Consider the following 24,709-nt stretch of genomic DNA (forward strand, 5'->3'; position numbering starts at 1 on the left):
GTGGTTCTAGGAAGTGCTACAGAGCCCATTGTCTTTATATGTCACATGTCACAAAATCTACATGTGTTTATATTTACAAACTATGGATCTACACACTTTTACTATTTTACCAGCTCAACAGGAGCACTTTGTAGTTCTACAGTTACAAACTGTAGTTTGTTGCTCTGCATACTTTTTAGCTTCCTTTACCCCTGTTCTTCAGCACTCAGGACCCCCACAGAGCAGGTGTGATGTGGTGGTAGATCATTCTCAGCGCTGCAGTGACACTGACGTGGTGGTGGTGTGTTAGTGTGTGTTGTGCTGGTGTAGAGTGGATCAGACACAGCAGTGCTGCTGGAGTTTTTAAACCCCTCAGTGTCTGGACTGAGAACAGTCCACCGACCAAAAACATCCAGCCGACAGCGTCCTGTGTCACTGATGAAGGACTAGAGGACGACTGACACACACTGTGCAGCGACAGACGAGCTACTGTCTCTGACTTTACATCTACAAGGTGGACCAAGCTTATATGTGTACTACAAACCGGATTTCCAAAAAAGTTGGGACACTAAACAAGTTGTGAATAAAAACTGAATGCAATGATGTGGAGGTGCCAACATCTAATATTTTATTCAGAATAGAACACAAATCACAGATCAAAAGTTTAAACTGAGAAAATGTATCATTTTAAGGGAAAAATATGTTGTTTCAAAATTTCATGACGTCAACAAATCCCAAAAAAGTTGGGACAAGGCCATTTTTTACCACTGTGTGGCATCTCCCTTCTTCTTACAACACTCAGACGTCTGGGGACAGAGGAGACCAGTTTCTCAAGTTTAGAAATAGGAATGCTCTCCCATTCATGTCTAATACAGGCCTCTAACTGTTCAATCGTCTTGGGCCTTCTTTGTTGCACCTTCCTCTTTATGATGCGCCAAATGTTCTCTACAGGTGAAAGATCTGGACTGCAGGCTGCCATTTCAGTCCCCGGATCCTTCTCCTACGTAGCAATGATGTTGTGATTGCTGTAGAATGTGGTCTGGCATTATCTTGTTGAAAAATGCAGGGTCTTCCCTGAAAGAGATGACGTCTAGATGGGAGCATATGTTGTTCTAGAACCTGAACATAGTTCTCTGCATTAATGGTGCCTTTCCAGACATGCAAGCTGCCCATGCCACAAGCACTCATGCAACCCCATACCATCAGTGATGCAGGCTTCTGAACGGAGCGTTGATAACAACTTGGGTTATCCTTGTCCTCTCTGGTCCGGATGACATGGAACCCCAGTGTTCCATAAAGAACTTCAAATCGTGACTCATCTGACCACAGAACAGTCTTCCATTTTGCCACACTCCATTTTAAAAGACCCCTGGCCCAGTGCAAACGTCTGAGCTTGTGGAGCTCGTTTAGAAATGGCTTCCTCTTTGCACTGTAGAGTTTCAGCTGGCGACGGTGGATGGCACGGTGGATTGTGTTCACTGACAATGGCCCGGAGATCACAAGCATCCAGTAGAGTTTTACGGCCTTGACCCTTACGCACAGCAATTGTTCCAGATTCTCTGAATCTTTTGATGATGTTATGCACGGTTGATGGTGATAACTTTCTTTGCTATTGTACGCTGGGTAACACCATTCTGGTATCGCTGCACTATCTTTCTGCGCAACAATGGTGGAATTGGTGATCCTCTTACCATCTTGGCTTCAGAGAGACACTGACACTCTGAGAAGCTCTTTTTATACCCAATCATGTTGTCAATTGACCTAATTAGTGTTAATTGGTCTTTCAGCTGTTCCTTATATGCTCAATTTCCTTTTTCCAGTCACTTATTGCTACTTGTCCCAACTTTTTTGGGGTTTGTTGACACTGAAATTTTGAATAAACATATTTTTCCTTTAAAATGTTACATTTACTCAGATTAAACTTTTGATCTGTCATCTATGTTCTATTACGAATAAAATATTGACATTTGCCGTCTCCACATCATTGCAGTTTTTATTCACAATTTGTTTAGTGTCCCAACTTTTTTGGAATCCGGTTTGTATATAATCAGCTTAAATTGTCATTTTTTACTTATCTTTTTAAATCTTTTTCACTCCCATCACCTCCAGTTTTCCTGCTGGTAGTTGGAACTGAACCAATCAGTATCCAGTCCTTAGCCCTCTTCTCTAAACATCAGGCTATGGCTGCCACATTAATAAAATTAACATTAATATGGTTTTAATATGAATATTAAAATTGCTGTGTTCAAATTAAGCAGTATATCGTGATGTTTATAGTGTATTAGGAGAATGTTGAGTGTGGTTACTTTTACTTTGAGCGATTGCCTAATTTCCCTGTCTTTGACCAGTGAGAAAATACCTAATTTTGTATTTATTTATTTATTTTTATCTATGGCAGCAATTCTGAGAAGCAGTCGAGATGGGATATAGCCAGCTTTTCTCACAGTGGATGGAGGAGCTTCTGACCCACTCTACGTTCATTGGCAGAGTCTGGCTGAGCGTCCTCTTCCTCTTCAGAGTGTTTGTGCTGATTGTGGAAGCTGGTGTCCTACCACCGGACACAGCCAGAGATATTGTGTGTGATACAGAACAACCTGGCTGCAATAAAGTCTGCAATGATCACTTTATCCCAGTCGCTCCTGTGCGGTTCTGGGTGGCTCAGTTCATTATTGCATCCACTCCGACTCTGCTCTACCTCGCTTACACCCTTCACGTGGTCTACGCAGAGGGAGAGGCCACTAAAGGAAACAACAGAGAGCCCAGTGCGAGGGTCAGCAGGAGTGTGACGTGCAGCTACTTTGCTCAACTGCTTGTTAAGATCCTCCTAGAGGTGGCGTTCATTATCGGTCAGTGGTTTACATATGGTCTGGTGATGAGGGGGACATTGTCCTGTAACGTGAGTCCATGTCCCCACAGAGTGGACTGCTTCCTCCCACGATCTACGGAGATGACAGTCTTTTCCATCTGCATGGTCGTCCTCGCAGGCACGTCTGCCGCCTTGAACGCTCTCGAAGGTCTTCTGCTTTTCATAAAGTTAAGGAGACGACGTCAAAACCGTGGTCTGCCATCTTCGTGCTTCACAGAATCCTACGACATGAAGCAGAGCAATGAGTGAAGAGAGGACCACAAGGGGCAGCATTTTGGAGAAAGAGCACGGGTGGATTACACATGTCCAAATGAACTGGTTTGCTTTAGTCACTGGCTGTTTCCCCGAACACAGAGCTCCACCAAACTGTGGAAATGGACTTCTACAACAGCAATGGACAGCTCAACACACTTGGAGAACATTCATTCATTCAACTTCTGTCACTCACACACTCACCCAGTCACTCACACACTCACCCAGTCAATCACACACTCACCCAGTCACTCACACACTCACCCAGTCAATCACACACTCACCCAGTCAATCACACACTCACCCCGTCACTCACACACTCACCCAGTCACTCACACATTCACCCAGTCACTCATGCACTCACCCAGTCACTCACACCTGTGGACAGTTTCACACACTCACCCAGTCACTCACACACTCACACCTGTGGACAGTGTCACACACTCACCCAGTCACTCACACACTCACCCAGTCACTCACACACTCACCCAGTCACTCACACACTCACCCAGTCACTCACACACTCACACCTGTGGACGGTGTCACACACTCACCCAGTCACTCACACACTCACACCTGTGGACGGTGTCACACACTCACCCAGTCACTTACACACTCACACTTGTGGACAGTTTCACACACTCACCCAGTCACTCACACACTCATACCTGTGGACAGTTTCACACACTCACCCAAACACTCAATTCTGTAGACAGTTTCACAAACTCACACAGTCATTCACACTCTCACACCGGTGGATAGTGTCACACACTCTTCCAGTCACTCACACACTCACACCTATGGACAGTTTCACACACTCACACAGTCATTCACACTCTCACACCTGTGGACAGTGTCACACACTCACCCAGTCACTCACACACTCACACCTGTGGACAGTGTCACACAGTCACCCAGTCACTCACAGATTCACCCAGTCACTCACACACTCACAGCTGTGGACAGTGTCACACACTCACCCAGTCACACACACACTCACACCTGTGGACAATTTCACACACTCACCCAGTCACTCACACCTGTGGACAGTTTCACACATTCACCCTGTCAAACACACACTCACACCTGTGGACAGTTTCACAAACTCACCCAGTCACTCACACACTCACAACTGTGGACAGTTTCACACACTCACCCAGTCACTCACACACTCACACCTGTGGACAGTGTCACACACTCACCCAGTCATTCACACCTGTGGACAGTTTCACACACTCACCCAGTCACTCACACACTCACACCTGTGGACAGTGTCACACACTCACCCAGTCATTCACATATGTGGACAATTTCACACACTCACCCAGTCACTCACACACTCACACCTGTGGACAGTGTCACACACTCACCCAGTCATTCACACCTGTGGACAGTTTCACACACTCACCCAGTCACTCACACACTCACACCTGTGGACAGTGTCACACACTCACCCAGTCATTCACATATGTGGACAATTTCACACACTCACCCAGTCACTCACACACTCACACCTGTGGACAGTGTCACACACTCACCCAGTCACTCACACTTGTGGACAGTTTCACACACTCACCCAGTGACTCACACACTCACACCTGTGGACAGTTACACACACTCATCCATCACTCACACACTCACACCTGTGGACAGTGTCACACACTCACTCAGTCACTCACACACTCACACCTGTGGACAGTGTCACACACTCACCCATTCATTCACATATGTGGACAATTTCACACACTCACCCAGTCACTCACACACTCACACCTGTGGACAGTTTCACACACTCACACGCTCACACCTGTGGACAGTGTCACACACTCACCCAGTCACTCACACACTCACACCTGTAGACAGTTTCACACACTCACCCAGTCACTCACACACTCACACCTGTGGACAGTTTCACACACTCACCCAGTCACTCACACACTCACACCTGTGGACAGTGTCACACAGTCACCCAGTCACTCACAGATTCACCCAGTCACTCACACACTCACAGCTGTGGACAGTGTCACACACTCACCCTGTCACACACACACTCACACCTGTGGACAATTTCACACACTCACCCAGTCACTCACACCTGTGGACAGTTTCACACATTCACCCTGTCACACACACACTCACACCTGTGGACAGTTTCACACACTCACCCAGTCACTCACACACTCACAACTGTGGACAGTTTCACACACTCACCCAGTCACTCACACACTCACACCTGTGGACAGTGTCACACACTCACCCAGTCATTCACACACTCACACCTGTGGACAGTGTCTCACACACTCTCACAGTCACTCACACACTCACCCAGTCACTCACACACTCACCCAGTCACTCAAACACTCACACCTGTGGACGGTGTCACACACTCACCCAGTCACTCACACACTCACACCTGTGGACGGTGTCACACACTCACCCAGTCACTTACACACTCATACCTGTGGACAGTTTCACACACTCACCCAATCACTCAATTCTGTAGACAGTTTCACAAACTCACACAGTCATTCACACTCTCACACCGGTGGATAGTGTCACACACTCTTCCAGTCACTCACACACTCACACCTGTGGACAGTGTCACACAGTCACCCAGTCACTCACAGATTCACCCAGTCACTCACACACTCACAGCTGTGGACAGTGTCACACACTCACCCTGTCACACACACACTCACACCTGTGGACACTTTCACACACTCACCCAGTCACTCACACCTGTGGACAGTTTCACACATTCACCCTGTCAAACACACACTCACACCTGTGGACAGTTTCACACACTCACCCAGTCACTCACACACTCACAACTGTGGACAGTTTCACACACTCACCCAGTCACTCACACACTCACACCTGTGGACAGTGTCACACACTCACCCAGTCATTCACACCTGTGGACAGTTTCACACACTCACCCAGTCACTCACACACTCACACCTGTGGACAGTGTCACACACTCACCCAGTCATTCACATATGTGGACAATTTCACACACTCACCCAGTCACTCACACACTCACACCTGTGGACAGTGTCACACACTCACCCAGTCATTCACACCTGTGGACAGTTTCACACACTCACCCAGTCACTCACACACTCACACCTGTGGACAGTGTCACACACTCACCCAGTCATTCACATATGTGGACAATTTCACACACTCACCCAGTCACTCACACACTCACACCTGTGGACAGTGTCACACACTCACCCAGTCACTCACACTTGTGGACAGTTTCACACACTCACCCAGTGACTCACACACTCACACCTGTGGACAGTTACACACACTCATCCATCACTCACACACTCACACCTGTGGACAGTGTCACACACTCACTCAGTCACTCACACACTCACACCTGTGGACAGTGTCACACACTCACCCATTCATTCACATATGTGGACAATTTCACACACTCACCCAGTCACTCACACCTGTGGACAGTTTCACACACTCACACACTCACACCTGTGGACAGTGTCACACACTCACCCAGTCACTCACACACTCACACCTGTGGACAGTTTCACACACTCACCCAGTCACTCACACACTCACACCTGTGGACAGTGTCACACAGTCACCCAGTCACTCACAGATTCACCCAGTCACTCACACACTCACAGCTGTGGACAGTGTCACACACTCACCCTGTGACACACACACTCACACCTGTGGACAATTTCACACACTCACCCAGTCACTTACACCTGTGGACAGTTTCACACATTCACCCTGTCACACACACACTCACACCTGTGGACAGTTTCACACACTCACCCAGTCACTCACACACTCACAACTGTGGACAGTTTCACACACTCACCCAGTCACTCACACACTCACACCTGTGGACAGTGTCACACACTCACCCAGTCATTCACACCTGTGGACAGTTTCACACACTCACCCAGTCACTCACACACTCACACCTGTGGACAGTGTCACACACTCACCCAGTCATTCACATATGTGGACAATTTCACACACTCACCCAGTCACTCACACACTCACACCTGTGGACAGTGTCACACACTCACCCAGTCATTCACACCTGTGGACAGTTTCACACACTCACCCAGTCACTCACACACTCACACCTGTGGACAGTGTCACACACTCACCCAGTCATTCACATATGTGGACAATTTCACACACTCACCCAGTCACTCACACACTCACACCTGTGGACAGTGTCACACACTCACCCAGTCACTCACACTTGTGGACAGTTTCACACACTCACCCAGTGACTCACACACTCACACCTGTGGACAGTTACACACACTCATCCAGTCACTCACACACTCACACCTGTGGACAGTGTCACACACTCACTCAGTCACTCACACACTCACACCTGTGGACAGTGTCACACACTCACCCATTCATTCACATATGTGGACAATTTCACACACTCACCCAGTCACTCACACACTCACACCTGTGGACAGTTTCACACACTCACACACTCACACCTGTGGACAGTGTCACACACTCACCCAGTCATTCACACACTCACACCTGTGGACAGTTTCACACACTCACCCAGTCACTCACACACTCACACCTGTGGACAGTTTCAAACACTCACCCAGTCACTCACACACTCACACCTGTGGACAGTGTCTCACACACTCTCACAGTCACTCACACACTCACACCTGTGGACAGTGTCACACACTCACCCAGTCACTCACACACTCACACCTGTGGACAGTGTCACACAGACTCTCACAATCACTCACACCTGTGGACACTTGGACTGACAGTAGAATCCATGGATAAAGAGATATGATACTATTATAATGCAATTATACAGGACAGGCAATAATCAGAGTGTATGAGTGTGTATAACCACAGAGGTTCACAGGAATATGAGTTCATAAACCAGACTGGAGTGACTAAGTGAATGAATAGAAAAGGAAAAAGTAGCAAAATAAAGTGATAAAAGGAGGGGTGCTGGGGCTGTAGCTGTGAGTGTCCATTCCAGAGAAATGGTCACATGATCCCTCTTCAACTCCTGTAATTGCTTCACATAAAATGCTTGTTTTATGAATTAAAGGGTCATAATGCACTAAAAGTACATTAAACTAAAGGTAGTACACTCTTTATCCTTGTTTATTAACTGAGAACATACTGACATTCACAAGAAATCGCAGGCTCCGCCCCCCTGGCCTAATGCACGTGTTTCATCTCCCACTGGGCTGTCCAAGGCATCTCTGGACCGGATACTCTGGAGTTTCTCTAGAAATTCTCTGGAGTTTTGTGTGCGAAAGAGGCATTCGATTCTTCTTTGTCTTCCTTCATTTCAGCTTCTGTAACTGGAGCAGTATGAGGTGGAACACAACACACCAGATGTGAATCCAGATGTGTGAGAGACTTTATGAAAGATTGCAGGTGTACTTGAGTCGGAGCCTGAGACACTGTGGTATAAGAGGAACCTCTATTTTGTGTCACTTTCCCAAAATGAGGTGGGGTTTAATGAAAAAAAATATATTTCCGAAAAAAATATACTTATTTCCTCAGAAAATAGCAGAAAACATATGTAATATCCCAGAGGAGCCTGATATTCCAAAACAATGAACACATTTCAGGGAAAACAGGGCTCTTTGCCAGAAGCAGAATCACATCCAAACCAGCCTCATGAACAGAGCAGAGCAGAAGGGGATTGGTCGGACAGAAAAGAAGTTGGTAAACGACTGTAGTGTATAAGCACCACTCCAGATGAGTCCATGCACCAGTTCCAGCTGCGTAACACCAAGACAGCACTGAAAAACACACGGTTCTCCACAGGTTTCAGGTGAGAAACGTCTCCTTTGGTCAGTTTACTGCTGTCTGTGTAGAACTCTGTTACTTTAATAGTGTGGGGTCTTAAAGAAAACTTCAACAAAAACAGCTTAACTGAGTGTATTTGACCATTTATGTTGTTGCTGTCCAAGAACGTGTGTGTGTGTGTGTGTGTGTGTGTGTGTGTGTGTGACATTCCTCTACAGATATTTTCCGTTCTCTTAGCTCCACTGAGTAGAGACTCTGTCTATTGTTCCTTTTTCATTCAGTCTCAGAGTTCAGTCTGTGTTCAGCTGATTCTCCTGTGCATGATGCTCCACACCGTTTCAAGGTGCATTTGTTGATGTAGCAGTGGATGGTGGTTCTAGGAAGTGCTACAGAGCCCATTGTCTTTATATGTCACGGTAGCATCACAGTTTCTAATGCCATGCCGTCTGAGGGCTCAAAGGTCATGTTCTTCAACAGCGTTCCTCACACAGACGGATGACCTCAGTGTTTTAAAGTGTACAGTAGATGCTGAAATATATCGAAATTTTGTACAAAACTAAGTGGTGAGATCCTCCGCCCTGTTACAGTCCACCTGCTTAGTATGGGATGTGTTAATGTTCAAAACTGTCTCGTTTTGGAGAGTGCTGACGGCCTCAAAATCTACATGTGTTTATATTTACAAACTATGGATCTACACACTTTTGCCATTTTACCAGCTCAACAGGAGCACTTTGTAGTTCTACAATTACAAATCGTAGTCTGTCTGTTGCTCTGCATACTTTTTTAGCTCCATTTCTCATTGTTTTTCAACGCTCAGGACCCCAGCATCCAGTCCTTAGCGCTCTTCTCTAAACATCAGGCTATGGCTGCCGCATAACATAAACATAGTTTTAATATGAATATTAATATCGCTGTGTTCAAATTAAGCTGTATATCGTGATGTTGATAGTGTGTTAGGAGAATGTTGAGTGTTGTTACTTTTACTGAGTCATTGCCAAATCTCTCTGTCTTTGGCAGTTGAGAAAATACCTAAAATTTTTTTTTTCCTTCAGCAATTCTGAGAAGCAGTCGAGATGGGATACAGCCAGCTTTTCTCACAGTGGATGGAGGAGCTTCTGACCCATTCTACGTTCATTGGCAGAGTCTGGCTGAGCGTCCTCTTCCTCTTCAGAGTGTTTGTGCTGATTGTGGAAGCTGGTGTCCTACCACAGGACACAGCCAGAGATATCGTGTGCAATACACCATTTCCTGGCTGCCCTCAAGTCTGCAATGATCACTTTATCCCAGTCGCTCCCGTGCGGTTCTGGGTGGCTCAGTTCATTATTGCATCCACTCCGACTCTGCTCTACCTCGCTTACACCCTGCACGTGGTCTACGCAGAGGGAGAGGCCACTAAAGGAAACAACAGAGGGCCCAGTGCGAGGGTCAGCAGGAGTGTGACGTGCAGCTACTTTGCTCAACTGCTTGTTAAGATCCTCCTAGAGGTGGCGTTCATTATCGGTCAATGGTTTACATACGGTCTGGTGATGAGGGGGACATTGTCATGTGACGTGAGTCCATGTCCCCACCGTGTGGACTGCTTCCTCCCACGATCTACGGAGATGACAGTCTTTTCCATCTGCATGGTCGTCCTCGCAGGCACGTCTGCCGCCTTGAACGCTCTCGAAGGTCTTCTGCTTTTCATAAAGTTAAGGAGACAACGTCAAAACCGTGGTCTGCCGTCTTCGTGCTTCACAGAATCCTACGACATGAAGCAGAGCAATGAGTGAAGAGAGGACCACAAGGGGCAGCGTTTTGGAGAAAGAGCACGGGTGGATTACACATGTCCAAATGAACTGGTTTGCTTTAGTCACTGGCTGTTTCCCCGAACACAGAGCGGACCTCTGTGGACCAGAAATGGACTTCTACAACAACACTGGACTGCTCAACACACTTGGAGAACATTCATTCATTCAACTTCTGTCACTCACACACTCACCCAGTCACTCACACACTCACACCTGTGGACAGTGTAACACACTCACCCAGTCACTCACACACTCACACCTGTGGACAGTTTCACACACTCACCCAGTCACTCACACACTCACACCTGTGGACACTATCCCACACTCACCCAGTCACTCACACACTCACACCTGTGGACACTATCACACAATCACCCAGTCACTCACACACTCACACCTGTGGACACTATCACACACTCACCCAGTCACTCACACACTCACACCTGTGTACAGTGTAACACACTCACCCAGTCACTCACACACTCACACCTGTGGACACTATCACACACTCACCCAGTCACTCACACACTCACACCTGTGGACACTATCCCACACTCACCCAGTCACTCACACACTCACACCTGTGGACACTATCACACAATCACCCAGTCACTCACACACTCACACCTGTGGACACTATCACACACTCACCCAGTCACTCACACACTCACCCAGTCACTCACACACTCACACCTGTGGACAGTGTCACACACTCACCCAGTCACTCACACACTCACCCAGTCACTCACACACTCACCCAGTCACTCACACACTCACACCTGTGGACACTATCACACACTCACCCAGTCACTCACACACTCACCCAGTCACTCACACACTCACACCTGTGGACAGTTTCACACACTCACCCAGTCACTCACACACTCACACCTGTGGACAGTTTCACACACTCACCCAATCACTCACACACTCACACCTGTGGACACTATCACACACTCACCCAGTCACTCACACACACACACCTATGGACACTATCACACACTCACCCAGTCACTCACACCTGTGGACACTATCCCACAATCACCCAGTCACTCACACACTCACCCAATCACTCACACCTTTGGACAGTCCGTCTACCGACTCCGACTTGAGATGGAGCTCACAGGCTGTGGATGTTAGATTCACTCAGGAGCCCACAGCTACCACTGTCTACATCCCATAGTGAACTGGATCATTGAAGAGCAGAATTCACTCCTCTAGAAAAAAGCAGAAGGCGCCTAGACCTCCAACCTTCTACATTTCTGCCTTCACTCACAACTCACCAATCCATCCTCCACCCTTCTTCAGAGCTGTTCTTTTTTAATAAAGTCAGAGCAATTAACAATAACCACAAAGCTAAAAATATGTTTTGTCCAATCTAACACATGCTTCTAATGAGTACACGGGGGGCTGAGCACAGATTAATCAGATTACTGGCAGCATGAACTGTGGATACAGGGTTATAATACCAGCATTACAACGTGGATAGAGTGCTGACAGTGTACTGTACTGTAGCTGATCACTCCACATGTACAAAAGTGCATTGTCATTGTTTGTGTGACTTCACCATGCTTCTGTAATAAAGTGTCAACATTGTATTTGTCCATTTTTCATCTTTTCTAAACACAGACAGGGTGCTATTTAGAAAACCTCTGTTTTGTTTTTTACTGAAATGCTTCCAGATTTTTGCATTGGTTCTAAACAGATTGTTTTGCAAAACACGCAGTAATTAGATGAATTTAAGGCAGTGTAGAGGTACATTATTGTCACTAAAGATTCACACAGTTTAAATGCATCTTTAAAAGGTACAGCAGTGGTGTTAGAGTCCAGTTGTGTTCATTACATTCTCTTCTCCAGAAGGAGAGGGATATATCTTTCAATCATTCAATAAAAGAACAGAATAAAAGTCCTGGATATGAAACGGAGCGAATGAAACCAACACAACTTTAAATCTACAATTATTAAGAATAAGGTAGAGTTGTGTTCCCTAACTAAAGGGTACAAATACTGAGTGAACCCCCACAAGGTAATTACAGTAACTGATTAGTTGCCTCTAGTTTTCTAAAGAAAATAGCATCAATTTTCAAACATAAAACAATGAAAATGCTCAAAGACCGTCTCTTTTTCGCGATGCATGGTCTTGGTTTGCAGTGCTGGGACACAGGAGCTGCGAAAATGTGCTCTACTGTTTGTGTCACGAGAAGAGCTCTTGGCTCCCTGCTCTTCGCCAGTTGGAGTTGGCTGTAAACATTGCAGTAAGGAGCTACGGACTATTCCAGAGAACTCCACAGGCCCGTAATGAAAAGTGAGTTCAGAGAAACATGGGGTAGGACGTGCCAGGGACAGAAATAGTCGGGAGAGGGAAGTGATGTAGTGTGAGGGTTTATCTAAAATAAAATATAGATATTTGTAGTGGCCCATGAACGTTTTAGCTCCAGTCAATAGAAAGTTATTATGCCCAACATCACAAGTGTCTTCTGTTCCTCAGCGCTCAGGACCCCCACAGAGCAGGTGTGATGTGGTGGTGGATCATTCTCAGCGCTGCAGTGACATTGACGTGGTGGTGGTGTGTTAGTGTGTGTTGTGCTGGTGTAGAGTGGATCAGACACAGCAGTGCTGCTGGAGTTTTTAAACCCTGTGTCCACTCTCTGTCCACTCTGTGAGACGCTCCTCCCTCGTTGGTCCACCTTGTAGATGTAGAGTCAGAGACAGTAGCTCATCTGTCGCTGCACAGTGTGTGTCGCTCGTCCTCTAGTCCTTCATCAGTGACACAGGACGCTGTCGGCTGGATGTTTTTGGTCGGTGGACTGTTCTCAGTCCAGACCCTGAAGGGGTTAAAATGTTCCTATAAAAATACAAGAAATAGCCATAAATATATTTATCATCATTGAAACGGCCAATGTGAAAATACTTAAATATTCGGAGCATTTCTGGGACGCAGTTGAGACGGAAGGACATCTTAAGGCCTTAAAGCAAACATCTGCCCTCACAATCTCTTTCCTAAATCTGTCTCAAGTCCCTCTGTGTATCACAGTCTAGACACTGTGTTCATCATCTTGTGATTAAAGAGTATATCATGATGACAGAGCACTTGTTCAATCTGTGGGCTAGTTATCTATTCATTACAATGAATTCAATGTTAGAAGCTATAATTAAATACCACATGTCGATTTTCTAGTTCGCAAAGACAGATGTACAAAGACATTTAATCAGCATTGATGAGCTGGTCCTCACCACTGGGATAAGAGCCAGATCACTGTTTTGAAAAGACCATAAAAGGAGACATATTGTGCAAAACTCACTTTGAGTGCTTTTGCATTTCCACTTGGGACTCTACTGCTCCTATAAACACTCCAAGTGCAAAAAAAGCAACAAAAAAAACATCTGTTTTCAATGACAGAATGAGTTCTGTCACGATGGGTTTGGTCAAGTGATCAAGGACAAGGTAAAAGGAGTAGAATAGAGGTAATTGCAGAAGATTTATTTTAACAATCAGAGACAAGGGCTAGGACACTAAACACAAGGGCGAGGAGGCTAAACACAAGGGCGAGGAGGCTAAACACAAGGGGCGAGGAGGCTAAGCACAAGGGGCGAGGAGGCTAAGCACAAGGGGCGAGGAGGCTAAGCACAAGGGCGAGGAGGCTAAACACAAGGGGCGAGGAGGCTAAACACAAGGGGCGAGGAGGCTAAACACAAGGGGCGAGGAGGCTAAACACAAGGGGCGAGGAGGCTAAACACAAGGGGCGAGGAGGCTAAACACAAGGGGCGAGGAGGCTAAACACAAGGGGCGAGGAGGCTAAACACAAGGGGCGAGGAGGCTAAACACAAGGGGCGAGGAGGCTAAGCACAAGGGGCGAGGAGGCTAAACACAGGGACGAGGGGGCTAAACACAGGGGGCGAGGGGGCTAAGCACAAGGGGCGAGGGGGCTAAGCACAAGGGGCGAGGGGGCTAAGCACAAGGGGCGAGGGGGCTAAGCACAAGGGGCGAGGGGGCTAAGCACAAGGGGCGAGGGGGCTAAGCACAAGGGGCGAGGGGGCTAAACACAAGGGCGAGGAGGCTAAACACAAGGGCGAGGAGGCTAAACACAAGGGCGAGGAGGCTAAACACAAGGGCGAGGAGGCTAAACACAAGAACAAAGAGGCTAAACACAAGAACAAAGAGGCTAAACACAAGAACAAAGAGGCTAAACACAAGAACAAAGAGGCTAAACACAGGGGCGAGGAGGCTAAACACAGGGGTCGAGGAGGCTAAACACAAGAGCAAAGAGGCTAAACACAAGGGCGAGGAGGCTAAGCACAAGGGGCGAGGGGACTAAACACAAGGGGCGAGGAGGCTAAACACAAGGGGCGAGGAGGCTAAACACAAGGGCGAGGAGGCTAAACACAAGGGCGAGGAGGCTAAACACAAGAGCAAAGAGGCTAAACACAAGGGCGAGGGGGCTAAACACAAGGGCAAGGGGGCTAAACACAAGGGCAAGGGGGCTAAACACAGGGGCGAGGAGGCTAAACACAAGGGGCGAGGAGGCTAAACACAAGGGCGAGGAGGCTAAACACAAGGGCGAGGAGGCTAAACACAAGGGCGAGGAGGCTAAACACAAGGGCGAGGAGGCTAAACACAAGGGCGAGGAGGCTAAACACAAGGGCTAGGAGGCTAAACACAAGGGCTAGGAGGCTAAACAGAAGGGCTAGGAGGCTAAACACAAGGGCGAGGAGGCTAAACACAAGAGCGAGGAGGCTAAACACAAGGGCGAGGAGGCTAAACACAAGGGCGAGGAGGCTAAACACAGGGGCAAGGGGGCTAAACACAGGGGCGAGGAGGCTAAACACAAGGGGCGAGGAGGCTAAGCACAAGGGGCGAGGAGGCTAAGCACAAGGGGCGAGGAGGCTAAGCACAAGGGGCGAGGAGGCTAAGCACAAGGGGCGAGGAGGCTAAGCACAAGGGTCGAGGAGGCTAAGCACAAGGGTCGAGGAGGCTAAGCACAAGGGGCGAGGAGGCTAAGCACAAGGGGCGAGGAGGCTAAGCACAAGGGGCGAGGAGGCTAAGCACAAGGGGCGAGGAGACTAAGCACAAGGGGCGAGGAGGCTAAGCACAAGGGCGAGGAGGCTAAACACAAGGGGCGAGGAGGCTAAACACAAGGGGCGAGGAGGCTAAACACAAGGGGCGAGGAGGCTAAACACAAGGGCGAGGAGGCTAAACACAAGGGGCGAGGAGGCTAAACACAAGGGGCGAGGAGGCTAAACACAAGGGGCGAGGAGGCTAAACACAGGGACGAGGGGACTAAACACAAGGGGCGAGGAGGCTAAACACAAGGGGCGAGGAGGCTAAACACAAGAGCAAAGAGGCTAAACACAAGGGCGAGGAGGCTAAGCACAAGGGGCGAGGGGACTAAACACAAGGGGCGAGGAGGCTAAACACAAGGGGCGAGGAGGCTAAACACAAGGGCGAGGAGGCTAAACACAAGGGCGAGGAGGCTAAACACAAGAGCAAAGAGGCTAAACACAAGGGCGAGGAGGCTAAACACAAGAGCGAGGAGGCTAAACACAAGGGCGAGGAGGCTAAACACAAGGGCAAGGGGGCTAAACACAGGGGCAAGGGGGCTAAACACAGGGGCAAGGGGGCTAAACACAGGGGCAAGGGGGCTAAACACAGGGGCAAGGGGGCTAAACACAGGGGCAAGGGGGCTAAACACAAGGGGCGAGGAGGCTAAACACAAGGGCGAGGAGGCTAAACACAAGGGCGAGGAGGCTAAACACAAGGGGCGAGGAGGCTAAACACAAGGGGCGAGGAGGCTAAACACAAGGGGCGAGGAGGCTAAACACAGGGACGAGGAGGCTAAACACAGGGGCGAGGAGGCTAAACACAGGGGGCGAGGAGGCTAAACACAAGGGGCGAGGGGGCTAAGCACAAGGGGCGAGGGGGCTAAGCACAAGGGGCGAGGGGGCTAAGCACAAGGGGCGAGGGGGCTAAGCACAAGGGGCGAGGGGGCTAAGCACAAGGGGCGAGGGGGCTAAGCACAAGGGGCGAGGGGGCTAAACACAAGGGCGAGGAGGCTAAACACAAGGGCGAGGAGGCTAAACACAAGGGCGAGGAGGCTAAACACAAGAACAAAGAGGCTAAACACAAGAACAAAGAGGCTAAACACAAGAACAAAGAGGCTAAACACAAGAACAAAGAGGCTAAACACAAGAACAAAGAGGCTAAACACAGGGGCGAGGGGACTAAACACAAGAGCGAGGAGGCTAAACACAAGGGCGAGGAGGCTAAACACAAGGGCGAGGAGGCTAAACACAGGGGCGAGGAGGCTAAACACAAGGGGCGAGGAGGCTAAACACAAGGGCGAGGAGGCTAAACACAAGGGCGAGGAGGCTAAACACAAGAGCAAAGAGGCTAAACACAAGAGCAAAGAGGCTAAACACAAGGGCGAGGAGGCTAAACACAGGGGCAAGGGGGCTAAACACAGGGGCAAGGGGGCTAAACACAGGGGCAAGGGGGCTAAACACAGGGGCAAGGGGGCTAAACACAGGGGCAAGGGGGCTAAACACAAGGGGCGAGGGGGCTAAACACAAGGGCGAGGAGGCTAAACACAAGGGCGAGGAGGCTAAACACAAGGGCGAGGAGGCTAAACACAGGGGCAAGGGGGCTAAACACAGGGGCAAGGGGGCTAAACACAAGGGGCGAGGAGGCTAAACACAAGGGCGAGGAGGCTAAACACAAGGGCTAGGAGGCTAAACACAAGGGCTAGGAGGCTAAACACAAGGGCGAGGAGGCTAAACACAAGGGCGAGGAGGCTAAACACAAGGGGCGAGGAGGCTAAACACAAGGGGCGAGGAGGCTAAACACAGGGACGAGGGGACTAAACACAAGGGGCGAGGAGGCTAAACACAAGGGGCGAGGAGGCTAAACACAAGAGCAAAGAGGCTAAACACAAGGGCGAGGAGGCTAAGCACAAGGGGCGAGGGGACTAAACACAAGGGGCGAGGAGGCTAAACACAAGGGGCGAGGAGGCTAAACACAAGGGCGAGGAGGCTAAACACAAGGGCGAGGAGGCTAAACACAAGGGCGAGGAGGCTAAACACAAGGGCGAGGAGGCTAAACACAAGAGCGAGGAGGCTAAACACAAGGGCGAGGAGGCTAAACACAAGGGCAAGGGGGCTAAACACAGGGGCAAGGGGGCTAAACACAGGGGCAAGGGGGCTAAACACAGGGGCAAGGGGGCTAAACACAGGGGCAAGGGGGCTAAACACAGGGGCAAGGGGGCTAAACACAAGGGGCGAGGAGGCTAAACACAAGGGCGAGGAGGCTAAACACAAGGGCGAGGAGGCTAAACACAAGGGGCGAGGAGGCTAAACACAAGGGGCGAGGAGGCTAAACACAAGGGGCGAGGAGGCTAAACACAGGGACGAGGAGGCTAAACACAGGGGCGAGGAGGCTAAACACAGGGGGCGAGGAGGCTAAACACAAGGGGCGAGGGGGCTAAGCACAAGGGGCGAGGGGGCTAAGCACAAGGGGCGAGGGGGCTAAGCACAAGGGGCGAGGGGGCTAAGCACAAGGGGCGAGGGGGCTAAGCACAAGGGGCGAGGGGGCTAAACACAAGGGCGAGGAGGCTAAACACAAGGGCGAGGAGGCTAAACACAAGGGCGAGGAGGCTAAACACAAGAACAAAGAGGCTAAACACAAGAACAAAGAGGCTAAACACAAGAACAAAGAGGCTAAACACAAGAACAAAGAGGCTAAACACAAGAACAAAGAGGCTAAACACAGGGGCGAGGAGGCTAAACACAAGGGTCGAGGAGGCTAAACACAAGAGCAAAGAGGCTAAACACAAGGGCGAGGAGGCTAAGCACAAGGGGCGAGGGGACTAAACACAAGGGGCGAGGAGGCTAAACACAAGGGGCGAGGAGGCTAAACACAAGGGCGAGGAGGCTAAACACAAGAGCGAGGAGGCTAAACACAAGGGCGAGGAGGCTAAACACAGGGGCAAGGGGGCTAAACACAGGGGCGAGGAGGCTAAACACAAGGGGCGAGGAGGCTAAACACAAGGGCGAGGAGGCTAAACACAAGGGCGAGGAGGCTAAACACAAGAGCAAAGAGGCTAAACACAAGAGCAAAGAGGCTAAACACAAGGGCGAGGAGGCTAAACACAGGGGCAAGGGGGCTAAACACAGGGGCAAGGGGGCTAAACACAGGGGCAAGGGGGCTAAACACAGGGGCAAGGGGGCTAAACACAGGGGCAAGGGGGCTAAACACAAGGGGCCAGGGGGCTAAACACAAGGGCGAGGAGGCTAAACACAAGGGCGAGGAGGCTAAACACAAGGGCGAGGAGGCTAAACACAGGGGCAAGGGGGCTAAACACAGGGGCAAGGGGGCTAAACACAAGGGGCGAGGAGGCTAAACACAAGGGCGAGGAGGCTAAACACAAGGGCTAGGAGGCTAAACACAAGGGCTAGGAGGCTAAACACAAGGGCGAGGAGGCTAAACACAAGGGCGAGGAGGCTAAACACAAGGGCGAGGAGGCTAAACACAGGGGCGAGGAGGCTAAACACAGGGGCGAGGAGGCTAAACACAAGGGGCGAGGAGGCTAAACACAAGGGCGAGGAGGCTAAACACAAGGGCGAGGAGGCTAAACACAAGGGCGAGGAGGCTAAACACAAGGGCGAGGAGGCTAAACACAAGGGCTAGGAGGCTAAACACAAGGGCTAGGAGGCTAAACACAAGGGCTAGGAGGCTAAACACAAGGGCGAGGAGGCTAAACACAAGGGCGAGGAGGCTAAACACAAGGGCGAGGAGGCTAAACACAAGGGCGAGGAGGCTAAACACAGGGGCGAGGAGGCTAAACACAGGGGGCGAGGAGGCTAAACACAAGGGGCGAGGAGGCTAAACACAAGGGCGAGGAGGCTAAACACAAGGGCGAGGAGGCTAAACACAAGGGGCGAGGAGGCTAAGCACAAGGGGCGAGGAGGCTAAACACAAGGGGCGAGGAGGCTAAGCACAAGGGCGAGGAGGCTAAACACAAGGGTCGAGGAGGCTAAACACAAGGGTCGAGGAGGCTAAGCACAAGGGTCGAGGAGGCTAAGCACAAGGGTCGAGGAGGCTAAGCACAAGGGTCGAGGAGGCTAAGCACAAGGGGCGAGGAGGCTAAGCACAAGGGGCGAGGAGGCTAAGCACAAGGGCGAGGAGGCTAAACACAAGGGGCGAGGAGGCTAAACACAAGGGGCGAGGAGGCTAAACACAAGGGCGAGGAGGCTAAACACAGGGGCGAGGAGGCTAAACACAAGGGGCGAGGAGGCTAAACACAAGGGCGAGGAGGCTAAACACAAGGGCGAGGAGGCTAAACACAAGGGCGAGGAGGCTAAACACAAGGGCGAGGAGGCTAAACACAAGGGCGAGGAGGCTAAACACAAGGGCGAGGAGGCTAAACACAAGGGCTAGGAGGCTAAACACAAGGGCTAGGAGGCTAAACAGAAGGGCTAGGAGGCTAAACACAAGAGCGAGGAGGCTAAACACAAGGGCGAGGAGGCTAAACACAAGGGCGAGGAGGCTAAACACAAGGGCGAGGAGGCTAAACACAGGGGCAAGGGGGCTAAACACAGGGGCGAGGAGGCTAAACACAGGGGCGAGGAGGCTAAACACAGGGGCGAGGAGGCTAAACACAAGGGGCGAGGAGGCTAAACACAAGGGGCGAGGAGGCTAAACACAAGGGCGAGGAGGCTAAACACAAGGGCGAGGAGGCTAAACACAAGGGGCGAGGAGGCTAAGCACAAGGGGCGAGGAGGCTAAACACAAGGGGCGAGGAGGCTAAGCACAAGGGCGAGGAGGCTAAACACAAGGGTCGAGGAGGCTAAACACAAGGGTCGAGGAGGCTAAGCACAAGGGTCGAGGAGGCTAAGCACAAGGGTCGAGGAGGCTAAGCACAAGGGTCGAGGAGGCTAAGCACAAGGGCGAGGAGGCTAAAAACAAGGGGCGAGGAGGCTAAACACAAGGGGCGAGGAGGCTAAGCACAAGGGGCGAGGAGGCTAAGCACAAGGGGCGAGGAGGCTAAACACAGCGGCGAGGAGGCTAAACACAGCGGTGAGGAGGCTAAAAACAGGGGCGAGGAGGCTAAACACAAGGGCGAGGAGGCTAAACACAAGGGCGAGGAGGCTAAAAACAGGGGCGAGGAGGCTAAAAACAGGGGCGAGGAGGCTAAACACAAGGGCGAGGAGGCTAAATACAGAGGCGAGGAGGCTAAAAACAGGGGCGAGGAGGCTAAACACAAGGGCGAGGAGGCTAAACACAGAGGCGAGGAGGCTAAACACAGGGGCGAGGAGGCTAAACACAGGGGCGAGGAGGCTAAACACAGGGGCTAGGACACTAAACAAGAATTAGACAGAACAAAGGGGCTAACACAGAGGCTAAACACTAAAATATAGGAGGGACTAAACACAAAGCAAGGGGGCTAAACAGAACAAAGGAGCTAACACCAAACATAGAACCTAAACACTGAACAGAGAGACTAAACACTAAACAAAGAAGCTAAATACTGAACAGAGAGCAACATAGAACATGGCAATAATCAGAAACCAGGACAAGAAGCAGAAACACATGCACAATGACCCACAACCAGGAAACACTGATGTGGACTATGAAAAGACAACACAAACAAGAAACACCTGGGACAGATGAAGAGGGGGCAGAAACACAAAAGAGGCACAAGAGGGTGGAGCAAATGTGGAGACAAGGAGGGAAACAAGAACCAAAACAAAAACAGAGCCATGTGCTAAAGGAGCACATGGTGGGACACAGGAAACAAAGAGCAGGAGAGCAAAAAACAAGGCAAAAGCATGACAAGTTCAGTGTCAGGAATCATATGCTTCTTCTTATGCTAATTGCTTGAATGTCTCCCTTATTGTAACGTCACACTAGGGCAGTGGTTCTCAAACTTTTTCTATCACTCCACACCTCAGACGAAGGGGAATTTCCATGCCTCACCTGTACCATATCGCCCTGAAAAATGTGTAATAAAATACACATGCAAGTTTACAATTTTCTAGTTCATTGAAGTAGGGTGACCAGGTCTGAGATCTGGGTGGGGGGGTGGGGGGGTGGTGATGAGCTCTCTTCCCTCGCTGCCGTTGTATTCTTAGGTGAACCTATGTGTGCTTTTAGGTCCTTTACACCTTTATTTGCTACAAAAAACATGGGAATTTCTTTTTTAATTCATCCGAGAACTTACATTTCCGTTTCGGCATAGCTGCTCGAGATGAGGGTGGGTACATGAGCTTTGCCTGACGTAAACAAGGACTACTGACGTGCAGACTGACCAATTAAATGTTTACAGAGAAGGTTATCGACCAATAACGGTAGTTCTACAGTCAGACCGTCCAATCAGAAGGTTTTAGGCTACTTCACCACGCCCCCTTCTCACTCAAGTGAACCAATCGGAGTAGGGGAGGGTGGGACTAATTTGTGAAGGAAACTTCTTGAAGTTCTATGTAAGCTCTAGAAAAACAAATTCCGCCCGGACTTTTTTTAAGTCTAAAAAAGAGGACATGTCCGGGTAAAAGAGGATGTCTTGTCACCCTAGTTGAAGTAACTTCAGTTTCTATTTCTAAAACTCAAAATGTGGTCATATTTGACGACGGGCAGCTCCAACCAGGAGGAGCAGGGCAGCCTTGCCCTTAAGCGAGGGAGTGTCTCGCACCCTTCAGAAACTGCACAGTCTCAAGGGGAAACCACCTTCTTGACACAGTGGGTATAAGTACAGGTTTTACTTGAAGTCCACATGAGCACACCTTTAGACTAATGCCTGTAAATTTTATGGTAAAAACTGTAAAACCATGAGAGTAAATGACTGTAAACTCTAAAAAGTTTGAATACAGTTTCAGTAACAGTGAAAAACCATAAATATATCTTTCAAAACACTCATTTTTACTTCTCTTTACTTATTTCAAATTTAAATACAGAATTTCCAGCAGCTCCATATTTTCTGGGATTTTCAGAATTTTTTTATTTTTCTGACTTTGAGGCTTTTTGATTTTGGGCTGTATTGGGGTGATTATTTTGTGTATTTCTTTGTGTTCCTGTGCATGTTCAGTGTCCTGTGCCACATTTTCTGTATCCATTTTTCATTTGGCAGTAAATACCAGCTGATTTTTTCTTATTAAAAAATACAACCAAGACTTTTTCTAATGTGTTTACATTATTTGAATGGGCCTCTTTTACATTGTACAGTACAAGTCAAATGTTTGGACACACCCTCTCAGGACGTTTCCCCTTTGTTTTGGGCCACTTTCCACATGTTGTGAACGTAAAGCACAAAGTCAAAAATTTGGTTATCCTCTCATTCATTTCCTAGATTGTGAATAAATGTGGAAGACATTAAAACTATGAAGGAACACAGATGGAATCATGTAGCAAAGAACAAAGTGTTGAACAAAGCAGAATATGTTTTATACTTTAGACTCTTCAGAGTAGCCCCCTGTTGCTTTGACGACAGCTTCACACACTCTCTCCGTTCTCTCAGTCGACTTCATGAGGTCGTCACCTGGAACGATTTTCAGTGAACAGCCGAGGCCTCGTCGAGAGTTAATCTGTAGAACCGCTCCCTTCTGAATGTGTCTGAGACTGTAACTGGGGTTGTGCAGCGGTAGGGGGTGGTACACAGCTCTTTACAGTGAACAGCCTTATTCCACCAACAACTAATGAGATGTGTCCACACTTTTGACTGGTACTGTATATGAAGTAATCCGTATCTTATATGGAAGGACAGAAATAAACAAATCATATTTCCCAGGTGTTTTCCTGTGGTGTAGCCCCTGAAACAACTCACAGCGCTCAGGGTCAAATATGCAGCATCACTGTCCTTCAAACAGCATTTAACGTTCCTAAATGGACATAAGAATGTTCTCCACTGTTTGGACAAAAGTTGTGTAGCTTGGCACGTAGAAGCAGAAGCTCTATGAGGAGGAGAAGTGTCTGCACAGAAATAAATGACTTTTCTTCGAGAAAAGGAAGTTTGAAAGAAAACAGCTGGATTCATTCTCTCAGAAAGTCATGCTCTGGTTGTTGCAAGAAACCACTTTTAGCAATATTCTGGTTAAAAGTGATTCAATCACCATCCTCCCACAGATTGTTCATGGCTCTAATCACACGTCCAGAATGTCCAAACTAATCACACCTGCACACTTCAGATCTTAGCTGCTATTAGAACAAGGCCTTACCTGACTAGTGGTCTTGTTGGTTTCCTGATACTGTCCTCAGACCAGATGCCAAGTTACAGTGGTCTAAGTGTGCCCACTCCACTCCTTCTTCCTGATGAAGTCTTAGAGTCTTAAAGTGCACAACTGGGTTTGATCTCTGAGAGGTCATACAGTCCCCTCTTCCCAGCTGATGTGATGCATCTGGGCAGTTTGCATTCTCCTGGGCAGTTTAGCTGTCCACTGGCACTGCATTAACAGAAAAAAACATGCAATGGGTTTTCCTCAGGTCTCTCTGAGGAAGCAGGTGATTTTCCCCAGTCTTTGCCAAAGTTGGGGGAAATGGTTGAATTAGAGACAACAAAGGATTGGGGAGAAAATTTGGCAAAAACAAGACATAAAAGAAATAAAAAAACACTACCTATTAAACTGTGTGCAAGTTTCATGATGGACTTGACTGTTAAAAATAATCTAAAATTATCACTACCTTTATGCAATTGTGCACACACAGTTTGTACAAACCCCATTGAAATCCGTGACAAAATAAATAAATAAATAAATAAATAAATAAAATGGAAAGCTCTGGAGCACTCTGCCCAATGCCAAGTGCAACCTAGTGGTGTATAGAAGTGAGAACTGTGGTTCAGTCAAACTTTGTTCTCTGGATCAACATCCATCAAACCATCCATTTCTGATCGAGAACTAATATCTGACGTCCCTAACACTCTCAATGTCAAAGGCCATCACATGCTATCCAATCTTCACAGAAACTCTTCGGTGTTTGCACGGTGAAGCACTGTGGTGTGTTACATAAACACTTCTCTGTGGGGACGTGTGGAAA

The 24,709-nt window shown here is 48.8% G+C and overlaps 1 protein-coding gene across 1 annotated transcript; it reads left to right on the forward strand.

Annotated features, from left to right (window-relative positions):
* Nucleotides 1-2,398: 2,398 nt before the first annotated feature.
* Nucleotides 2,399-3,094, forward strand: LOC136701994 (gap junction Cx32.2 protein-like). Its single transcript, XM_066676801.1, has one exon. It carries the CDS (start codon nt 2,399-2,401, stop codon nt 3,092-3,094), a length of 696 nt encoding a protein of 231 aa, XP_066532898.1.
* The last annotated feature ends 21,615 nt before the right edge of the window (nt 3,095-24,709 follow it).

The sequence above is a fragment of the Hoplias malabaricus genome, chromosome 7 (genome assembly GCF_029633855.1).
Source record: "Hoplias malabaricus isolate fHopMal1 chromosome 7, fHopMal1.hap1, whole genome shotgun sequence".
Taxonomy (NCBI): domain Eukaryota; kingdom Metazoa; phylum Chordata; class Actinopteri; order Characiformes; family Erythrinidae; genus Hoplias; species Hoplias malabaricus.